The sequence below is a fragment of the Protopterus annectens genome, chromosome 17.part0 (genome assembly GCF_019279795.1).
Source record: "Protopterus annectens isolate FY-2018-M chromosome 17.part0, PAN1.0, whole genome shotgun sequence".
NCBI lineage: Eukaryota > Metazoa > Chordata > Ceratodontiformes > Protopteridae > Protopterus > Protopterus annectens.
Genome location: NC_056751.1, coordinates 89,838,546 through 89,859,360, shown reverse-complemented (window position 1 = coordinate 89,859,360; position 20,815 = coordinate 89,838,546). Strand labels below are relative to the sequence as shown.

General features: G+C 38.4%; 1 protein-coding gene across 1 annotated transcript in view; it reads right to left on the bottom strand.

Annotated features, from left to right (window-relative positions):
- Nucleotides 1–20,815, bottom strand: part of FRMPD1 (FERM and PDZ domain containing 1) — a 998,362-nt gene that overhangs the window by 860,333 nt on the left and 117,214 nt on the right. Inside the window, exon 2 of the mRNA XM_044059294.1 lies at nucleotides 18,292–18,446. Within this exon, the coding sequence (XP_043915229.1) occupies nucleotides 18,292–18,446 (155 nt within the window). The remainder of the gene's footprint in view (nucleotides 1–18,291; nucleotides 18,447–20,815) is intronic.

The following is a 20,815-nucleotide window of genomic DNA, read 5'->3' as shown; positions in this document are numbered from 1 at the left end:
CATGAAACAATGCTTCTTTTGGAGTTTACTCTTTAAAAAGTCTTGCAAGCAAACAACTTCTGGGGCATCTTCAGATTTAGTAAGAGGAGTTATCCTTTAGGTTTATGGCAGTGAGGATGCACCCGGATCACTTTATGAAACAATGCTTCTTTTGGAGTTTACTCTTTAAAAAAAGCCTTGCAAGCAAACAACTTCAGGGGCGTCTTCAGATTTAGTAATTTTTCTCTCAATTTGAACATTATGTATTGATGTATTTGGAGGCCCCCCCCCCCCCCCCGGCCTCTGCTGAAAATGAGTTCTTCTGGCCCAGTCAGACTTTCCTAGTAAACAAATGTCAGTAAATAAACAAATTATTGCATGCAGTTTGTACTTCAGTATGTCATTTTATTTTTTGTAAGTAACTGGTGTATGTGTACGTCATTGTGTCTACGCTGTTTTGTGAACCTTGTTCATGGCTGAAAATGGTCAGTTTGACCTGGTCACCTTCCTAGTTAACAAACTGAAATAAAATAAGCGACCAAACATATTAGTCATAGGTGATTCCATTGTGAGACACACAAATGTTCCTCTCACCAGGCTGGATAAGAAGGTCACGGTCAGCTGTTTGTCAAGTACCAAGATCTACCATATCACACATGCCATCCAAAAACAAAATAAGATAGAAAACTCACTTTATTTTTAACCAAAAAACAAAGCTTTCAGGAGTATTCCTTCCTCAGTGTTGATTAATACATTTCTAATTAAAAATGAACACATTATATAACAAACAGACAAATACCACATGACACAGCCAACCTATAAGAAACAATACATAAAAAGTCCAATCATAATATTAAAGCTGTAGGACTCTATTTTAAAACTCTTATTAAAAATATATATTTTCAAAAAGACCTATAAAATATGTTTATACTACATATAAAACAACTAAACACTAATTTATTATTAATACTTTATGTATAGAACAGTGTAAATAAATGAAACATGCTTAATGATACTGTTTTTGCTTAAATTCCAGCACTGGCTTAATAGTGACCATATTATTCACCCCAGGTTTTTTGTCTGCATTTAGCCTGACTATCCATTTATATTCAGCGATATCTAATTTATTAATTATATCGCCTAATCTTAGACTTCTCTCTATTATCTGTAGAACTTTAAATTTAAAAGTATGTTTTTCATTCCCATCACTCTAATGTAAAGCTAAAGCATTCGTGAGAACATGTCTTCTCATTTCTGATTTATGTTCTATGATCCTATCTTTTAAGGATCGTGAGCATTTGCCAACGTAAAACCCTGGGCATTGTGTGCACGTAGCTAAATATACAACAAAGGCAGTTTTACATGTTGCTTGGCATCGTATATCAAATTTAATTTTACTTTGTGGGTGTATAAACATTTTCTCACTATAAATATCATTACAACAGCTACATGAAAAACAAGGAATTGTACCCATTTTAGTTACTATAGCTGATGGTACTAGATTCATTGCAAAATCCTTATAGCATAATCTTCTCTTTAAATTCAACATATTTCTATGTGAGAACCTTGGGGTAGTTCCCAAAAGTTTATTTAATTCAGGTTGAGCCATAAGTATACGCCAATTTTTTTCCAATTATCTGTTTAACGTACCTCGTTAAGTTATTGTATGTCAAAACATATCTTACAACATTATGTGGCATATCATGTTGATTTTCTTGATAAGCCTCATCACTGAAAAATGGCCTTGCATAATCACCCCTTTTATTTAATATATCTTCCTTCATTTCTTCATCCTGTATTTTCCTATAACCTCTATTGTAAAAATCATTGCAAGCAAGTTCCATCTGCTGTTTACACTTATTGAAATCAGTGTTAAGCCTGCTGATACGTAACAGTTGGCTCTTCACTATCCCACGAAACACGTGGCTTGCATGCATACTATTAGCATGTGTATATCTGTTGACCTGTATTTTCTTTTGAAACACCGATGTTTCTAGTGTATCATCATCTTTTTTATGTATTATCACATCCAAAAATGTCATTTCAACATTAGATGAACACATAGTGAACTTCAAGAAGTCAGTTGTATTATTTAAATAGATAATGAAATCCATTAACTGATCGTGTGTTCCTTTCCATAGGAGAAAACAATCATCTACAAAACGATGATAAAATAAAACATTATTTCTATACAAGTTTTATCACCATATACATACGTTTTCTCCCATTGACTTAATACTAGTACCATTAGCTATAGTAACTAAAATGGGTACAATTCCTTGTTTTTCATGTAGCTGTTGTAATGATATTTATAGTGAGAAAATGTTTATACACCCACAAAGTAAAATTAAATTAGATATACGATGCCAAGCAACATGTAAAACTGCCTTTGTTGTATATTTAGCTACGTGCACACAATGCCCAGGGTTTTACGTTGGCAAATGATCACGATCCTTAAAAGATAGTATCATAGAACATAAATCAGAAATGAGAAGACATGTTCTCACGAATGCTTTAGCTTTACATAGGAGTGATGGGAATGAAAAACATACTTTTAAATTTAAAGTTCTACAGATAATAGAGAGAAGTCTAAGATTAGGCGATATAATTAATAAATTAGATATCGCTGAATATAAATGGATAGTCAGGCTAAATGCAGACAAAAAACCTGGGCTGAATAATATGGTCACTATTAAGCCAATGCTGGAATTTAAGCAAAAACAGTATCATTAAGCATGTTTCATTTATTTACACTGTTCTATACATAAAGTTTTAGTAATAAATTAGTGTTTAGTTGTTTTATATGTAGTATAAACATATTGTATAGGTCTTTTTGAAAATATATATTTTTAATAAGAGTTTTAAAATAGAGTCCTACAGCTTTAATATTATGATTGGACTTTTTATGTACTGTTTCTTATAGGTTGGCTGTGTCATGTGGTATTTGTCCGTTTGCTATATAATGTGTTCATTTTTAATTAGAAATGTATTAATCAACACTGAGGAAGGAATACTCCTGAAAGCTTTGTTTTTTGGTTAAAAATAAAGTGAGTTTTCTATCTTATTTCGTTTTTGGATGTTATACTGGCTCTGAATAGAGAAGATTAAAACCGTGGTTGGAATATATATGTATATCACACATGCCCTCAGGTCTCTCAACAACAAGCACTGTTATGACTCTGCCATAGTCCGTGTTGGTGTGAATGACTTGAGAAGTACTTGTCTAGACTATATGAGGAGAGACATGACTGAGCTCTCGGACTATGGGTCTCAGGCTGGAATGTCCCTAGCCTTAAGCAGCATTCTACCTTCACCTAGGATGATGCCTCAACACAAACAGAAAATGATTGACTTCAATAACTGGCTTAGTTTCTGGTGTCATTCCAATGGGATACAGTGAGCCTGGGATGACATGATCAACAGACCTTGATGCTTTGCCAGAGATGGTCTTCATCTGTCACCCCTGGGATTTCGGATACTGGCCAAGGCTCTTGCCACTCCCAGAGTGCCTTTTTAGGCAGTGTCTCAAGGACAAAATTCCTGATGTAAGAACTCCATCTAAGAACCTCAAGGTTTTACTGCTAAACGCTAGGAGTCTTAACATAAAAATGCATTCACTGGAAGCAGTCCTCACCATGGAAGACACAAACATTTGTGCAATCATGGAGACCTGGTTCAAGGCTATGGAGAGCACTCCAGCCATATTGGGCAACACCTCTTTCCAAACATTCAGACCACAAACCGAAGGCAATGAAAACCAAAGGAGGGGGGGTGTATCAGTATTCATTAAAGATAAATACACCTCCAGACTGGTTAGACAGCATAATTCCCTGGACATACTTCAGGTGCAATTAATTGTTGGTACGACACCTATTCAAGTCATTGTCAGCTACAGGACCCCACCCATGAATCAGGGCACCCACTCTTCCTATATGGATCTACTTGAGTCTATCATAATACATCCGAACACCATAGCTTTGGGTGACTTTAACTGCCCATCCATTGACTGAGGAAATTACCCATGTGGAAGCTCACTTGCCCAAAGGTTCCTCAATTTCATTAACTCCAATGCCTTGAACTAGGTACTTGACACCTCCACAAGGGGTGCCAACATCCTGGATCTGGTACTTACCAATATGGGTGACCACCGTAGCACCCCCATTGTGAGGTCTTCTCATTCAAAGTAACTATCACACCTGACCCCCCCCCTAGTACAAACTAAACTAAAAGACTTCTCAAAAGCAGATTATACCCTCTTACAGGATGGTATAAATAGCTTCACTGCACCTCCTCCTTCAGATGGAACTGGCAACTATGCAGAGTTCTACACAAATGCTTTATACAAACATCTGAATAACTGCATTGACTTGGCCATACCTGGTAGGACCAAAACAAGCTCCTTAAGGAAGAGCAAACTTGTTTGATGGACAACTACCATTAACAGGCTTCACACTAAGAGGAAGAAATTGCTGTCTGAGAATAAGAGGGAGCAAGCCCCAAACTGGAAACGTTCCCTCTTCAGCTTAAACAAGCAAATAAAATGTCTTGTGAAGTCCTCCAAAGCTAGCTACAAATCCAAATTAGCTTCCTTAACTAAGGACATCCATAAGGCATTCTTTAGTTACATCTGTAACCTAAAACAAAAGGCTCAGATTTGTGCCGAACTGGTAGTTAATGATACCACATACACCAACATTGCTAACCTGTTAGCTGACAGGTTCTGTGAAAACTTCACTCCCCTTTCCCACCACACTTACCCCAAGACATCCCTACCACCTGTCCTCTACCCTGTATCTCTAAAGATCAGGTCATGGGGGCCCTCTCTAAGGTCAAAAACACAGCATCCATGGGACCTGATAACATCCCAGACTGCATCCTACATGGGCTCAAACAAGAATTAGCAAAGCCATTGGATAGTCTTTTCAATCATAGCCTAAGCACTGGCTTCATCCCAGCTGAATGGGATCCCCTTGTACAAAGGTGGTGCTTCTACTGACCCCGGGAACTACAGACCTATTAGCCTGACTAGCCTTGTCTGCAAGGCCATGGACAGAACCATCATGGACCTTATCAACAAAGACACTGGTAACCTCCATACTTTTGACCCTACTTAATTTGGATTTGTCAAAGGGAGATCATGCCTGTTAAACCTGACAGACTTCTTCAAGACACTCACCAAAGCCCTTGATGAGGGAAAATCTGTGCATACAGACTACCTAGACTTAGCCAAGACTTTTGACACCATCTCTCACTCAGGCATAATTGGCAAACTCACCCAGCTAGGTATCAACGCGTATATCATTAAACGGGTCACTAACTGGCTCAATGATAGAACCTATACAGTCAAAATAGGGGAATCCACCTCCAGTAGCAGACCTGTAACCAGAGGTGTTACTCAGGGATCAGTCCTGAGACCTCTACTGTTTGGAATCTATTTCTCCGAAGAGCAAGCTAAAACTAAAGGTCTGTGGCTGACAAAGTTTGCAGATGACTGCAAACTGGGAGCGGTCATAGAATCTCCAAATGATGTCAACATCCTACACGAGGGTCTTACACAAACAAATGACTGGTTCCAAAGTCATGGCCTTAAACTCAATGCAAAAAAATGTATTATAATCCCTTTCAGTAAGACTGACATTCCTGCTAACTACCACATCAGTAACAACACCCTAAGTATGTACTCCGTGGTGAGAGACCTGACCCACAGGTTGACAGCAACCTTACTTTTGATCACCATCTCTCTGCAGTGGTATTCTATATTGCTCATCTCAAAAGTAAGGGCAACAAACTGCAAAATAATTATCAGTATGAGTTTTTAAGAACAGAGCAAGTCAATCTAACATAGTTAATTTTATCATTAATATATGTTGGAACTTAAAGAAATCCTAGCTAATGTTGTATACCTGGCATAGCCGGCCTTAGGCATAGGCCAATTAGGTGGCTGCCTAGGGTGCTGCTCTAGCAGGAGCACTTTTCCAGTATTTATTTGGTGTAGGTAGACCAGGATGGGCCACTGGTAGCGTGGTGGGTGGTGCCGTGGAGCCCTTTTGCCTAGAGCACCAGCTGATCTAAGGCCACTCCTGATACCTGGACATCATTAAAGAGTTTGACTCATTCCCTTACACATACCAATAAAGCCACCTGATGTAAGAGCTGAAGTTGACTAAATGGGTAGCAAGGTGAATGAGTTCAGGAAGCAAACAGTGATAGTTAGAATGACCCTCTTAAAGAAAAGAGAACTGGTTACTAACTTTCTACATGGGTCAGCCCTGGGAGCTGCTTGTAACAGAGAATACAAAAATAACAAAAACAATGAAACAGAATCAAATTATTGGCAGTAAAGAACCACCAGGCATAGATTAAGGAAGCTGTAACAAAGCCAAAAAGATAATGGACTGTATCTTTATGGCAACAGATTTCCAGAACAGATAAAATATATTATCCCTTTATCAATCCCAGGAAATTCCCTAGCTTCAGGAGTGTCTTAATCTGTAATGGTATGGCTATTTGTAAAGGTATAATGAAAACCTACCCAGCTAATAAGGGGGGATGGTTGACAACAGGTATAAGGAAAAGGTACAGAAGTTAAAACTCTTCTTTCCTGAAGATAACTGAGAAGGGAAAACATGATCAGTGCACAAGGCACAAGGTAAAAAAAAACTGTCCTAACAAAGTTTTGGAGTGATTGACTGGCCCCAAAATGTGTTGGATAGATTAGACAGGAAAACAAGAAGGATGCTTCATGCTCACCAAATGATTTATAAAAATCAGTGTATACCAAGATTATATATTCCCCATTCCAAAGGAGGGATGGGCCTCCTTGAAATTGATTACATGTATAGATCTGCAATTGTGGGACTCCACACCTATCTGCTGACCTCACAACACCCAAATGTAGTGAAAGTTTTGAAACATGAGGAGAAAAAATCTAAGATGACTTCTCTGTTTAATTTAGCAGAAGCATACTGGCATCAAGCAGGAATGGAAATCAAACCAGAAGTAGATAAAAACCAGGCAGAAACTGAATACGGCAAAAAACAAAAGAAAGAATATAAGGTGAAGGACCAGATGAGAAGGCAAAAAATGTGGAAAATGCATAAATATAGTTGTAAGTATAGAAAACTTCTGGAGGAACATCGTGTTGATCAGGAATGAACACAGGAATGGTTAAGGAGAGGCAAATTCAAACCAAGAGATAAAAAGTTAATATTGGCGGCCCACGACAGTGGGCTGCGCACACGTTGGTTTACAAAGCCCATTGAACATGTGGGAGAAACAGACAAATGTAGGTTTTGTAAAACCAAATTGGAAACAGTTGCACACCTCGTTGCTGGCTGTGACATAGTAATGGCAGAAGGACTGTATACTGAAAACCATAATAATGTGGCAAGACTGTTGCACTGGGGATTGTACAAACATTATGGTACTGAAGTGACTGAAAAACACTGGAAACATTAGCCATGAAGCATCATAGAAAATGAAGAAGTCTACATCACATGAGATCACTCATTACAAACAGTTCAAAAGACAGACGTTAGAAAACTGGACATAGTGGTCCACGAAAAGACAAGAGTAGCACTGCTCATTGAAATGGCCACACCCAGTGATTACAGTGTCTTGTGTACAGAGAGGCACAAAGTCATAAAATATCAGGATCTGCAGGCAGAAATGAGAGCAATGTGGAAGACAGATACCCAGACAGTTCCAATAGTAATAGGAGCAACAGGTCTTATAAAAAAATAATCTACAGTCATATTTAGATATACTACCAATCCATGTAACCCCATACAAATTGCAGAATGAGTCATTACTGGGCACATTGCGGGTGCTGCAAAGAGCACTTTTAGCTGACATCAATGATTGAAACAATACTAATTTCATGAACTTTTATCATACTTTGACTTAGGAGTGAGGTCCATTCCTCTCATGGTATTAGAAACTCAAAAGATTTGGAGAAATTAAAGAGGTAAGCATGATGGCACATAGCTCAAGAGGAAAGAAAAAGGTATTAAGAGGGATTATGCCTACCACATTAAAGATACAAAGTTCAACAGAGATATTAGGAAGTACTTTTTTCACAAAAAGAGGAGAAGATATTATAGACTGTAAGGTCTATATTGGGAAGTCAGCTAAGAGAGAAGGTGCATAAGAATGGTAGATAAATATTGTCTGTACAACTGTTCAGTTATTAATTTAACAGTGCTAAGTATTTTCACCTCTACACAATTGACCAATACTTTTTCAGACAGTTCAGTTTGCTGGACAAAAATGAAAGCAATGCACAGTATTAAATTAATTGAACTGATGTTCTGTTTACATTTTCCTCATTTTGTCATTGTTTTTTTCTTGCTCTGTCATAACCAGTCAGCTTTACTACTTTTTAAAGAAAGAAACTAATTTCTACTTTTTATATCCATGATAATACCCTTTCTGTCACTACCCAGTACTCATGGCTATAGGTTAGGATGGACAGACTGACCAGTAAAGTAAAAGCTTTTTCGTATGACTTGGCTCTGCTTTCATCATCACTATACGGTACAACATGTGCAAAACTGCTGCTACCACTATTGCAGTGCCCACTGACCCATCTTAAGAGTCCCTCTACCCTTAGCAAAATCCAAATATACTTTAACTTCTCCACCAGAGGATGTTGAATATACTTCTAGTGACTTTAATCTAAACTGTCTTTGGTTGACAGAAAAAGGTCTAAAACAGATAGTATCTACAAATTGATATGACACTAGTCAAGGGTTTATGCCCTTTCCCTACCGTAGTGTGACTATGCAGTTGGTATATTTAATTAGCAGAGGGTGTGGGTGTAGGGCCCTGAAAAAACATTGTTCTTTGATGTGCTTACTTTCTGTCACCCTTTTTGATTTAGACCGTTTTTTTTTTGTTGACCATTTGCATGTCGACCAAAAGCAGTTTAGACTAAAGTTACTATACCAATATATAGGTGTGTGTGTGTGTGTGTGTGTGTGTGTGTGTGTGTGTGTGTGTGTGTGTGTGCGTGTAATATTAAATATTTTAAATATTCTTATTACTTTTCATAATTAAATTCACTTTCATTATTGTTTATTGTTGCTATTATGTATTTGTATCTAACAGTTTAAAACAAAGATATTAGAAAAAACAAGCTGCTTACTTCTCACTTGCAGAGACTGGAGAGTGATCCCCTCTGTTCTTTGGGACAGAAAACCATGACATCTGATTTGGAGATCATTTTTCTGCAGCACTTTACATGCAGTTTTAAACTGCTCCAGTACACAACAGGAATCACAGTCACATAAGCTCAAGGAAGCAACACTGTATGCAAATAAGATGCAACACTTATGTCCCCAAATTGGATGCTCACTGAACCTTAGCTATGCCTTAATACCTTGCCCATAAAAATCATGACTCTTAAAGCCTAGAATCTCAATACAGTTCTGATTCTGCAAATATAGGGGTCAAACAGAATGCAGCAGTGGTTCTGAGATCCCTGCTGTTGTAATATCTCCTACAAGACATTCAGGGGTACATGGTCATAGAGGGAAGCTTCTACTTCCTCCAGTTATCCATGCAAAGACAAAGAATTCATCTACTGATCCATGGCTAGGCCACAGTTTAGTAGTACTCAGTCCCTGGCTAGGCCACAGTTAAGTAGTAACTCACATTCAGGTGTAGGTAATGCAGACTTTACATATGGATGGTGTGGGTTATACTCTCATAATCAAGAAAAGCCAGCTATGGGAAAACCCTGCAATACCCTCATTCCAATATGAGTTACTGCCTTTACAGAATGACTTTTCTTAAAAAGTAAAATTCTTACCACTTTTTTAATAACATCATTGTCTTCTTATCTCCAGGGACAATGTGACTTAGACTTATTGCACATTTCTACTTTTTTGTAAAGGAGTCAGAAATGTACTGGGATCAGATTGTTTGCAATATGATAACTGCTCACTCCTAAAATGTTCTGAGTGACTTTTCTGAAGTATTTTCTGTTTTGGTAGCATCATTCACTTGGAGGGCAATACTGTGTGTTTGTGTGGGAAGACAGGTTTTTTGGCATGTATGTGTTTGATTTTCAATTCCTTGTTTAGCACATAGAAAAAAAAGTGAATGCAGTATGTTTCTTTGTAGCTACAGTTTTGGTGACTTCTTATAATTTTAGTATGTTTTTTAGCCAGACTTTGCCCCATGAACAACATTCATTTTACAATAAGCTCATAGTTGTGAGCAGCAAATATTTTTTTGCATTTCTGAATTATCTTGAGCTTCCATTGTATAATCTGCATTATTCGTCCTAAGTCAGATGGATAATTATCTGATGAAGTCTCCTTTGCAACATCATGGTGCAAAAATTCCCAGGGATGCTGAAGAGGGAGACCCTTCTATAACTAGAACACAAGCTCTTGGCCCCCTTTTTTAAAATGAGGAATCTCCCACCAGTTTTCCATTCTGGACATACTGTTGTGTCTTCAGCAGAATAGTCTCATTCATTCCTGCAACACTGACTCCTTGGAACTATGTACCTGTCACAGTGCCCTCATCTACAGAAATGGACTCAGTCCTACCAGGTGATTGTGGTACTGTAGCCTCCTCAACAAGGGGCTTGTCCATTAGGTCTAGGAGTTTCAAGGTGTTCATTTCACTTTCTGAAAACATCTCCATTTGAGAAGACCATATTTCCACCATACTGAGAACAGTCTAGATAATGTTTTGTCTTCCCCTTCAAGAGTCACTGGATGGTTTGATAGACCTCTTTGAAGCCATCAAAAACTCATTCCCTGTGTCCCTGACAAACTCCTGTCAGACCCAGGTCATTGTTTCATTGGCTGAAACAGTTTTAGACTTCCTGACCTGTTACTGCATACTGAACAAACCTGAAAATACTCACCACCCATTAACGTGGGGCAGATGACCTCTTTGTTTAATTTAGTTGACTTCCTTCACTGTTGGTGCCCACCAGTGCATCTTAGAGTTACAACCATAACAAACAGTGGTATCTTTCAGTCCATGCCTTTGCAACTTCGTAAAATGTAAGGGTATCTAGCTTGGTTGTAAAGCGTGTGTTTTGCATGTATAAGGTCCTGGGTTCAAGCCACAGCAGTAACTATTTAACTTTTGAAAACTGTCCATTCAGACTCAACCTCCCTGTCCTCCCTTAGAATATGTGAGAAGCTCCTCCACAGGAGGGAGTTGAATTGTTCCCCAATAGAAGCCTTTGCTGAGCATTCTCAGCAGGCATACAGTTACCTGTTTGATTTGAAGAGAACAGAACTACTCTATGTGTACTGCCACTGCTACTTACCCCACATAGTCGCAGTTTGTTAGTGCTCCAGATTTACAGTGCTCTTTAAACTCTCTAAGTTCACAGCCTCTTGGAGAAAGAGCAAAGGAGGAAGACAGATTTTTTTTCTATGATTGCTGATGGCTTATTCTCCATTATACAGCCCCCCCATTAACATTCCAAAACGTGCATGCTGATTGGTCAGCATGCACATTGTAAATCAGACTTCTACTAATGGAAAAAGGTCCGGTCACCCAGACTTTTTCCATTAGTATAAGTCTTTTTTTACAGCAACAGAGAACACAAGATCTCCATTGCTGTTTAGACACTGTCTCGCTATGTTAACATAGCGAGACAGCTTTAAAAAAAGTAACGGAGATCTTGCATTTTCCGTTGCTTTTTTTAAAGCTGTCTCGCTGTGGTAAATGGGTTTAACATAGCGAGACAGCTTTAAAAAAAAAGCAACGGAGATTCTCTGTTGCTTTTTTTAAAGCTGTCTCGCTATGTTAAATGGGTTTAACATAGCGAGACAGTTTTAAAAAAAGCAACAGAGATTCTCTGTTGCTTTTTTTAAAGCTGTCTCACTATGTTAAACTCCTTTAACATAGCGAGACACTTTGTAAGAAGCAACGGAGATCTTGCTTTCTCCATTGCTTTTGCCCACAGTTCTGATGTACTGCATAAGCATACGCATGTGCAGTACATCAGAACTGCCACAGAATACCAGACAGCTGTGGAAGGTCAGCAAGGAGGCATTATACAATGCCATTATTTAAGAAAAGTAATTATTTTTTTTCTTAAATAATGTCATTGTATAATATAATAACACTTCTGGGTGTGGGTAATGCTGGATTTACCAACGGTTATCTTTGTTTGGCCACTCGGGCTTCACCCTCATGACCAAACCACACCAACCATGGGTAAATCCAGCATTACCCACACCCAGGCGTGGGTTATTGCTATAATATGCACCAAACATAGAGTGAAAATAATAAAGTAAAAGGGTAGAAGTCCATGTCCCCCACATGAGAGTGCACTGGCACTTGTCTCCCCCTCAACTCTGGGAGATATATATATATATATATATATATATATATATATACACACACATACACACACACTTGCTAGAGAACTACACAGGTGTGAGTATATCTGTCTCAAGGATTTCTGTACTCAGACTGCTAGTTTTGAGTGCTTTTTTTTAGGAATTGTGTGTTTGACGTATGCAGCCTTAATCAGTCATAATAGATCCTTCTCTACACATGCTCAATGCCAACATAGGTTTCCCAGCTGTGTCTTGCTACTGCTGTAGCAGTCTGATCCAGCTTGCCACCAAGTGATGATCAGCTGATAACACTTCTCATGACCAAAGTGTCCAAAATACATGGCTTCAACCAACCCTACCTACACTAGTTAAATCTGTACTGCATAACAATGTTTTTTCCCTTTTTCTACTTTTTATTATGTTAATTATTTGCAGATTAAGGGTACTTGTCATATTTGCAACACAAACAGCTAATGAATAACCATCTGTATAAGCAACTAAAATGCTTTGATCAGTGCACTGACAAAGGATTTTTGGCTATTCCCTCAGCACTAGCCAATAAGGATATATGCAAGGGTCTGGGGTTAGTGTGTACTCCTTTAAATATTGATATCTCTGTGAACAGCTAGAACATGCATTCTCTGAAATTTGTACTGGACACCTTGCAAGCTATAGGTTCCCCTTTATGACCCAGGAAACCCATACGATGTAGTTAAACTTTTGGAAACACTCACCATCCAACCCAATATCATATTTATGGGTGAATTTAATTACCCCACTATTAACTGGAAATCTTATACAACACCAAACATACAGGCACAGATATTCCTGGATTTTGTAAACACAAACTCACTGGACCAGATTCTTAGTACACCAGCAAGGGGTGCAACCATACTGGATTTGGTCCTCACTAATATGGAAAGTGCTGCACACCCCCAGTGTAATGTCTTCCCTGGTAAGGTCAGACCACAAAATGGTGTCCTTTAAATTAAAAATAAAACCTGGATCCCCAGATAACCCTGGAATATTCAGGAAGTACTCTAAGGCTAACTTCTTGCTATTAATTGATAACCTGGCAAAGTTTCAAGCCCCTATAAATCCTGAGAACACTGCTGCCTATGCAGAACTGTTCACAGAAATCCTATACAAGCATGTTAATAGCTGCATACAGGCAACTAGTCACCCTGAAGGAATCATAAAATCAATAGGCTGTATAACAGAAGGAAGAAAATCATGGCACAAATTAAGAGATGCAGCACCCAGCAGGATAAAAGTGCTCTCATCAAATTAAACAAACAAATCAGAGGACAAATAAAGTCTATCAAAGCCAAATTTGAGGCAAATTTAACTTCCCAGACCAAGGAAAACCATAAAGCATTCTTTAGCTATGTCTACAACCTCAAAGGCAATACACAGTTGTGTGCAGAGCTCATTGTAAATGGAACCACATATACTAAGCCAAAAGATATAGCAAACCTCCTGGCTGATAAATTCAGCTTCATATTTACTCCACTCTCCCCCTCAACCTTCCCTCAGGAAATACCATCAAATATAACTCCCCCTACTATCATTAGGGAACAGGTCCTTAATGCTCACTCTAAGACCAACAACACTGCATCAGTGGGCCCAGAAAATATCCAAGGATGGCTTCTAAATAGCATGAAACATGACCCATTAGGATCTCTGGAATTACTATTTAACTGTAGCCTCCAAAAGGCTTTGTGCCTCATGAATGGAGAACAGCAACACTCATTCCTCTGCACAAAGGTAGGCCATCTACAGATCCTGGAAACTACAGATCCATTAGTCTCACTAGTCTTATATGTAAAGCCATGGAAAGAATTATCATGTAGATGATCAGTAGAGATATAGTAAACCTCCAGACACTAGACCCAACCCAGTTTGGTTTCATCACCGGTAGATCATGCCTGCTCAACCTAGTGGACTTCTTTGAGAAGGTAACCAAAGCAATTGAGGGAAAAATGGCTCACACTGCCTACCTTGTGCTGGCCAAGGCATTTGACACAATACCCCACTTGACCATTGTTGACAAACTCAAGAGGTTAGGTACAAACTCATATGTCACCTGGTGGATAGCCAACTGGCTCACAGACAGTACCCAGGAAGTTAGAATTGGGTAGTCCACCTCTACAAAGAGGGCAGTCACATGTGGAGTCCCTCAGGGATCAGTTCTTGGACCACTCCTATTTGGCATTTACTTCTCAGAAGTCAAGGCCAATGTCAATGGTCTCTGGCTGACTAAATTTGCAGATTATTACAAATTAGGAGCCGTCACTGAATCCCACACTAACACAAATGTTCTCCAGGAGGGGCTGACACAGACAAACAACTGGTGTCAGAGCCATGGAATAAAAATAAATGCCAAGAAATGCATAATCATATCATTTGGGAAGTCATCCATCCCTGGTAACTATCATATTGACAACATACCCCTTAGAGTTGACCCAGTAGTCAGGGACTTAGGGACACACATAGATAGTAATCTAGCCTTTGACCATCATGTGTCTACAGTAGTGAGGAAATCATTCTATGTTCCGCAACTTATAAACAAAGGTATGGCATCTAAGTCCAAGGAAGTCATTGTTCCACTGTATTTGGCATTCATCAGACCTATCATTGGGTACAATGCCCCCTTGGTATGTACCTAATCAGGCATATCCAACAATTTGAACGTTGCACAGGTTCCTCACTAAAATAATACAGGATGTAAGTAAAATGTCCTATACAGACTGCCTCTAAGTCCTATCCCTGTATTCTGTTTCCTACAGGCTTTTGAGGGGAGATCTATTCCTGGCATACAAGACATTGTCAGACCCCACTCTGATGGACCTCCTGCATATCCACAAAACAAACAGCACCAGAATTACCCATTCTAAAGACTTAAACTTTGCCTGTGATATAAATAGGACCTGCTGGAGAGACAAGTATGTATCCCAGAGACTACCCTGTCTATGGAAAAGGTTCCCCATTCATGTGAAGCAGAGTTCCTCCCTAACCCAATTCAAGTGCAGCTTGACAATTGGATGGTTAACCGGAAATGTAAAACAAGCAATGTGCTTTACAGACATGTCCAGGAGTTCTAGGGACTAGTTCTTATTTGTGGCATTGGAACAGATTATTAGTGATGTCAGAGGTTTTGTGACTGAGGAGCATTTAAATAAATCTGAGCTGAAATAACAGTTATTATTTAATGCAACAGCATTTCCGAGTCTCAATGACTCAGTGTCCATAAATCCAGTCAAAGTTAAAGTTTTATAATGCTTTTTTTAAATAATATTAAGTTTTCCTTTAGGTTTGTCCTTTACTGTTTTTAATATTTGACTAATTAAATAACAAAGGGTTTTATTGGTAGTTTTTAACCATGTGATGAAGTGAATAACATTCAAAATGTGGTAATTAATTAGGTAATTTACTCTGATGAAGTTCGTTAGTACTAAGTTGGAACAAAATCACTTAACTTATCTTTAATAAATTATTTGTTTTGGAAGTATGTTTCAGAGTCATTTTTGGGTACCACAGGGTCTGCAAGTCTTCATATTTAGATATGCTACAGATACATGCAAGTCCATACGAACTACAGGAGTAATTTCTGGTGCTGCAAAGAGCACTTTTGGCTAACAGCATAGATTGAAAAAAAAAATACTAATTTCATGAGCTTTAATCATACCCCACTTAGAAATGGGGCCCATTCCCATCATGGTACTAGAAATCAAAACACTTGGAGAAATGAACCCAAGATTAGGAATAAGAAACATATTAACTGATTCTCTGAGAGAGTATCTAATGCATGGAATAAACTACCAATGTATACTAAATCAAGCACTAGTTTAGATATTTTTACGAACAATTTGGACACTTATTATGGCCATGACTATTTTGGTATACTGGCAGGCTAGAAGAGCATTATTGCCAATGCCCAAAATATTTGTCAGTGTGTATGTAACAGTCAACTGCATTTGGTTGCATTGCACTGGCTGCATATCTCACAGACATCTTTACATGTTTTTCCTGCTTAAAACTTGAAAGAGGCCAAAGTTATATCAAGTAATTGAAATGTGTCAGTAAGAATACAGGTAAAAATAAAACAAGTGGTACTGCTGCTACATATTTTAAGTGTATGCCATTACACACAGTGCATATGAGGTGAGTTAAAGCAGGATATACATAATGCAGTCTCTACCACCTCAGAAACAATATAAACAACATTCATAAAAATGTGTACATTATCACAGGACATTGGAAGAAGATGAGGTTTACTGCTAAGTATATGACAAAGCTAGTCTTCTTGCACATAGATATTGTGCTAGTAAATTATAATTATGCACACAGTAAGATGCCAGTGTGATTATATACTGCATACACTCTGCAAAATCTAAAAGAGAAATGGATTTGAACCATTCTTTTCTAACAGAATATCAATACAGCTACAGCATGCAGTATTTATTCACTGTTCCTATGTCGTTGTCCATTACATCTTTTACCATCATTTCATATTATTCATTAAGTAGGATGCAATACCACTTTTTCCAGAACTTTTATTTAGACTGACTCAAGAGTGAATATTGTCATATGATGTGTGACTCCAAAAGTAGTTATTTTGTGCAAAATATTTGATAGTAAAAGATTAAAAATGCTAAGACCATAAGGTAAACAACACAAATGAAAACATATTGGCAATCATCTGAAAAGCCAGCGAATCAAAACAAGTTGTCAGTACACTGGCCATTATTCACAGACAAATAGTGCACTGGTAGCAGAAACACACAGAGTATGGGTGATTCTACGCCATATGCAGTGTGGTTGTATTGTGGTCAAAATGCTAATATGTGCATAAACAATATGGCAATGCAAATCACCTACATGGACTATACAAATGAGAAAACCCAAAATAGCAAGCACAATGATTTACATTATTATACAAAACATATATCAAATAAAACAAAAAAGGATTTTTAGCTTAAGACATAAGGTTGCCCTTGGAATAAATCCTTATTTTTGTCCTGCTCATGTTCCCTTTGTTTTGCAAACTTGTATGTCAAGGAATGATCAGCAATGCTTGTACAGTGCGAATCACTCACTTGTCAGTGTGTGTGTGTGTGTGTGTGTGTGTGTGTGTGTGTGTGTGTGTGTGTGTGTGTGTGTGTGTGTGCATGGGCATGTGTGTGCTTGAATGTCTAAATGTGAGTGTGGGTGTGGGGAGAAGGAGTTCGCTAGGGGATACTATGGGTGCAAAGAGCTGTTAGCATGAGCAGTAAAGCTCTTATTCAGATATGTGCAAATTGCCAGTAATGAAGTCTTCATTGTGAATAACACTATCTTCAAATTTTATTTCTCATGTGGCAGGCAATTTAAATGACCACAGTAGATTTTCTCTGAATCCCGGTATCTGTTATAGCAACAAGGAAACATGTTACATTAGCAGGAAATGGGGCGTACTTTATTATTCTCTGGATTAGTTATTTATTTCTGAATCTGAATAGCCCTGCCATGTGCTCTACTTCTTCAGGCAAAAGATATCATACAAAGACAAAGCCCTCATGGTCCATCATGATATATATAAATATTAGGTCTCAGTCATGATAAGAAGGTTTGTTTGTTTGTGTCTTTCGACTTTTCCCGGTTTGGGGTCGCCACAGTGGAACTCCGGTCCACTAATGACTGGCAGTAGATTTTTACGTGCCAACTTGCCGGGCCTAACGCACAACCTTCAATGAAGGTACGCCCATTCACGCATGCCTCCACACAGAAAACGCTCTAGCTGAGAATCAAACAGCACAACGTCTTGTTGTGAGGCGACAATGCTACCGAAACACCATGATAAGAAGGTAAGACTTAATAAAGACTTGAAAACATGAAAAACAAAGTGCTTTCTAAATAAACATTTAACGGACTGTGAAGTTGCTTGATAAACTCTTATTTTTGGCATGTGCTTCTGAAGTATTAACCTGTGCTGTGAGTACAGAATTCTTACCTGCCGTTACAGATGTGACAATGAGGGGTGCGTGGTCTGAGATGTCAAATCCATGATGGCTGAGCTGCAGATCTTTATTGATCTCAACTCTCAGTCTCACAGGTACATTAGAAAAGCTGATGCTAGACGAAGTGTCATCACCTGAAGATCTGCGCCTAGAAAAATGAAACAAAGCAGTATAAAAAAAATAACACAGGTGGATACAAAGCTTTGCCTAAATATACTGTATAATGGGTAAGATAAAACTTACTGTGCACATACAGTAGTACAATACCTGTAAGAAATGTAACTCACCTGCATTTCTAACATGTAGTTTAATCTGCTGAAGATGTTATACACTTTGGACGGCTGAAACTATCTCCAACCTGTTTACTCACTTCCATCTCGCTGTTAGACCCCTTTTCCATCATAATTTTCCCTCTGGTTGTCCAACTTACACTACATTCATTTCTTTACATTTTCATAGGTTTAATAACTCTCCACCCTCTCTCTCTCTCTCTCTCTCTCTCTGTGTGTCATATGTTTTAAACAGCTCTCACCTCTCCTCAAAATAATATTTCTGATCCAGCATCACATGCATGCTTGATGAATGATATACCCACTATATGGGTAAAGGTTAGAAATATGCACCTTAAAATTGATTGATAAAAGAGTTTTTGCCAACAGCAATCAAGCATGATGGTATGAGAATGGAAAATTAAAGCATTAACATGTTCAAAATAATGAAAACAGTGGTGAACAAGGCAGATAGTGCAGTATAGTTTTGCATTTATCAGATCTATTACATCAGCAGTAAACTTTGCCCAGTTTCATAGTGGTCACATTTTTAATTAGGACATAAAACATCACACTCGGTCTCATTAAATATATAATTCATACAGTATGTTTGATAGTAGAAATAAAATAGTCCTTGTGTGTTAAAACTGAGTCAGATTTGCAGCAATAAAACTACTGATACTGCTAGTTAAAGTAGCCCCTGTAAAATGTTTTTACTTTGTAACACACGCACAATGTTATATCTTTTATCAGCCAAGTTTATCTTTGTGTAATGAATACTGGCCTACAAGACACAGTAATCTAAAATGTTTTATATTTGTTAGTTGAGCACTGAAATTGTGTTTTGCACTGCTCTTACTGAAAATGAAATATACATTTCTGGAGTCTGTGGGGTGTTATAACCTAGTATTATTATTGTTTATATGTGAGTACTAAGACTTCAGTAGGAAGGGTCTATATTAGAACATCGAAGTTCCAAAACTTCAAATGTTCTAATATTGACCCCTATTCAGCGAAAGTTAAAAATATTGAACCAACAGTAAACCAAATGTTTTCCTAGGGAAAGAATTTGGTTGTCCGTTTCTGTTGCTTCAGTATTTTCAGTGCCGTGGTGGAAAGTTACAGGTAGGGTTCAGGTAAGTGTGTGATTGAGTGCGGGTTAGGTATGTGTGTGATTGTGTGGACGTGAGGGTTAGGGCGGGTTAGATGAGTTAGGGTTAGGGTGTGGGTTAGGTATGTGTGCGATTGTGTGGAAGTGAGTGTTAGGTGAGTTAGGGTTACGGCTCAGGTCAAGTAAGTGTGCGATTGTGTGGATGTGGGGGTTAGGGCGGGGTAGGTGAGCTAGGGTTAGGGGGCAGGTCAGGTAAGTGTGCGATTGTGTGGATGTGAGGGTTAGGGCGGGGTAGATGAGTTAGGGTTAGGGCGCGGGTGAGGTGAGTGTGCGATAGTGACAGACCTTAGGGTTAGGATTTGGGTTAAGGTAAGTGGATAGTTAGTGGTGTGTGTATAGTTTAGTGTAGGGTTAGGTGTAAGATTTTAGGTGTATGTGTGTGGATTGCTGTTTGTTTGGTCTGCTTGTGTTGTGTGTATGTGTTTTGGAACAGCAAATTTGTTCCCTAAGAAAAAATGTGCTGTTCTGTATGTTCGATGTTTTCAGCTTTCGCTGAATAGGGGTCGATATTAGAAAATTCGAAGTTTTGAAACTTTGATGTTCTAATATAGACCCCAGTAGGAAGGTTATACACAACTAGACATCTGAATTTTAGAAGTAATTTATTTTTCTGAAATGTGTTTTGAAGTAAATCTGCTGAATGTAGAAAGAAAAAAGTGGAGTTTGCTAGGCAGACATATTTGTCCCTGAATTCCTGCTAGGTGGAGGGGTGGAGTAGTTAAAGGTATTATTGGTTAGATATTGTGAAGTACAAGGAGGTAAGAAAAGGTGGATTAAGAGCAGGAAGTAGGCGTGTGAATAACTGATTAGTGCCTGGTCAGGAAGTACAGGGGAAGGGAAGGAGATTGCATGTTGTTGGGGCAAACCATGTTTCAGCTTCTATGGCACTGAGGTTAGGAGCCTACACAGCACCCATAGCAACCAGAAGTATGGCTTAGTGTCAAGTGCCAGGCAGGGTAGTCCTAGGGTAAGTCTGGCATTGTTTATTCCTTCTATGGGTATGGAAGGTATAATGTTTCTGGTATTAAGAGTCTATGAGGAAGAAATAAGCCTTATAAAATATACAAATATTTAAAG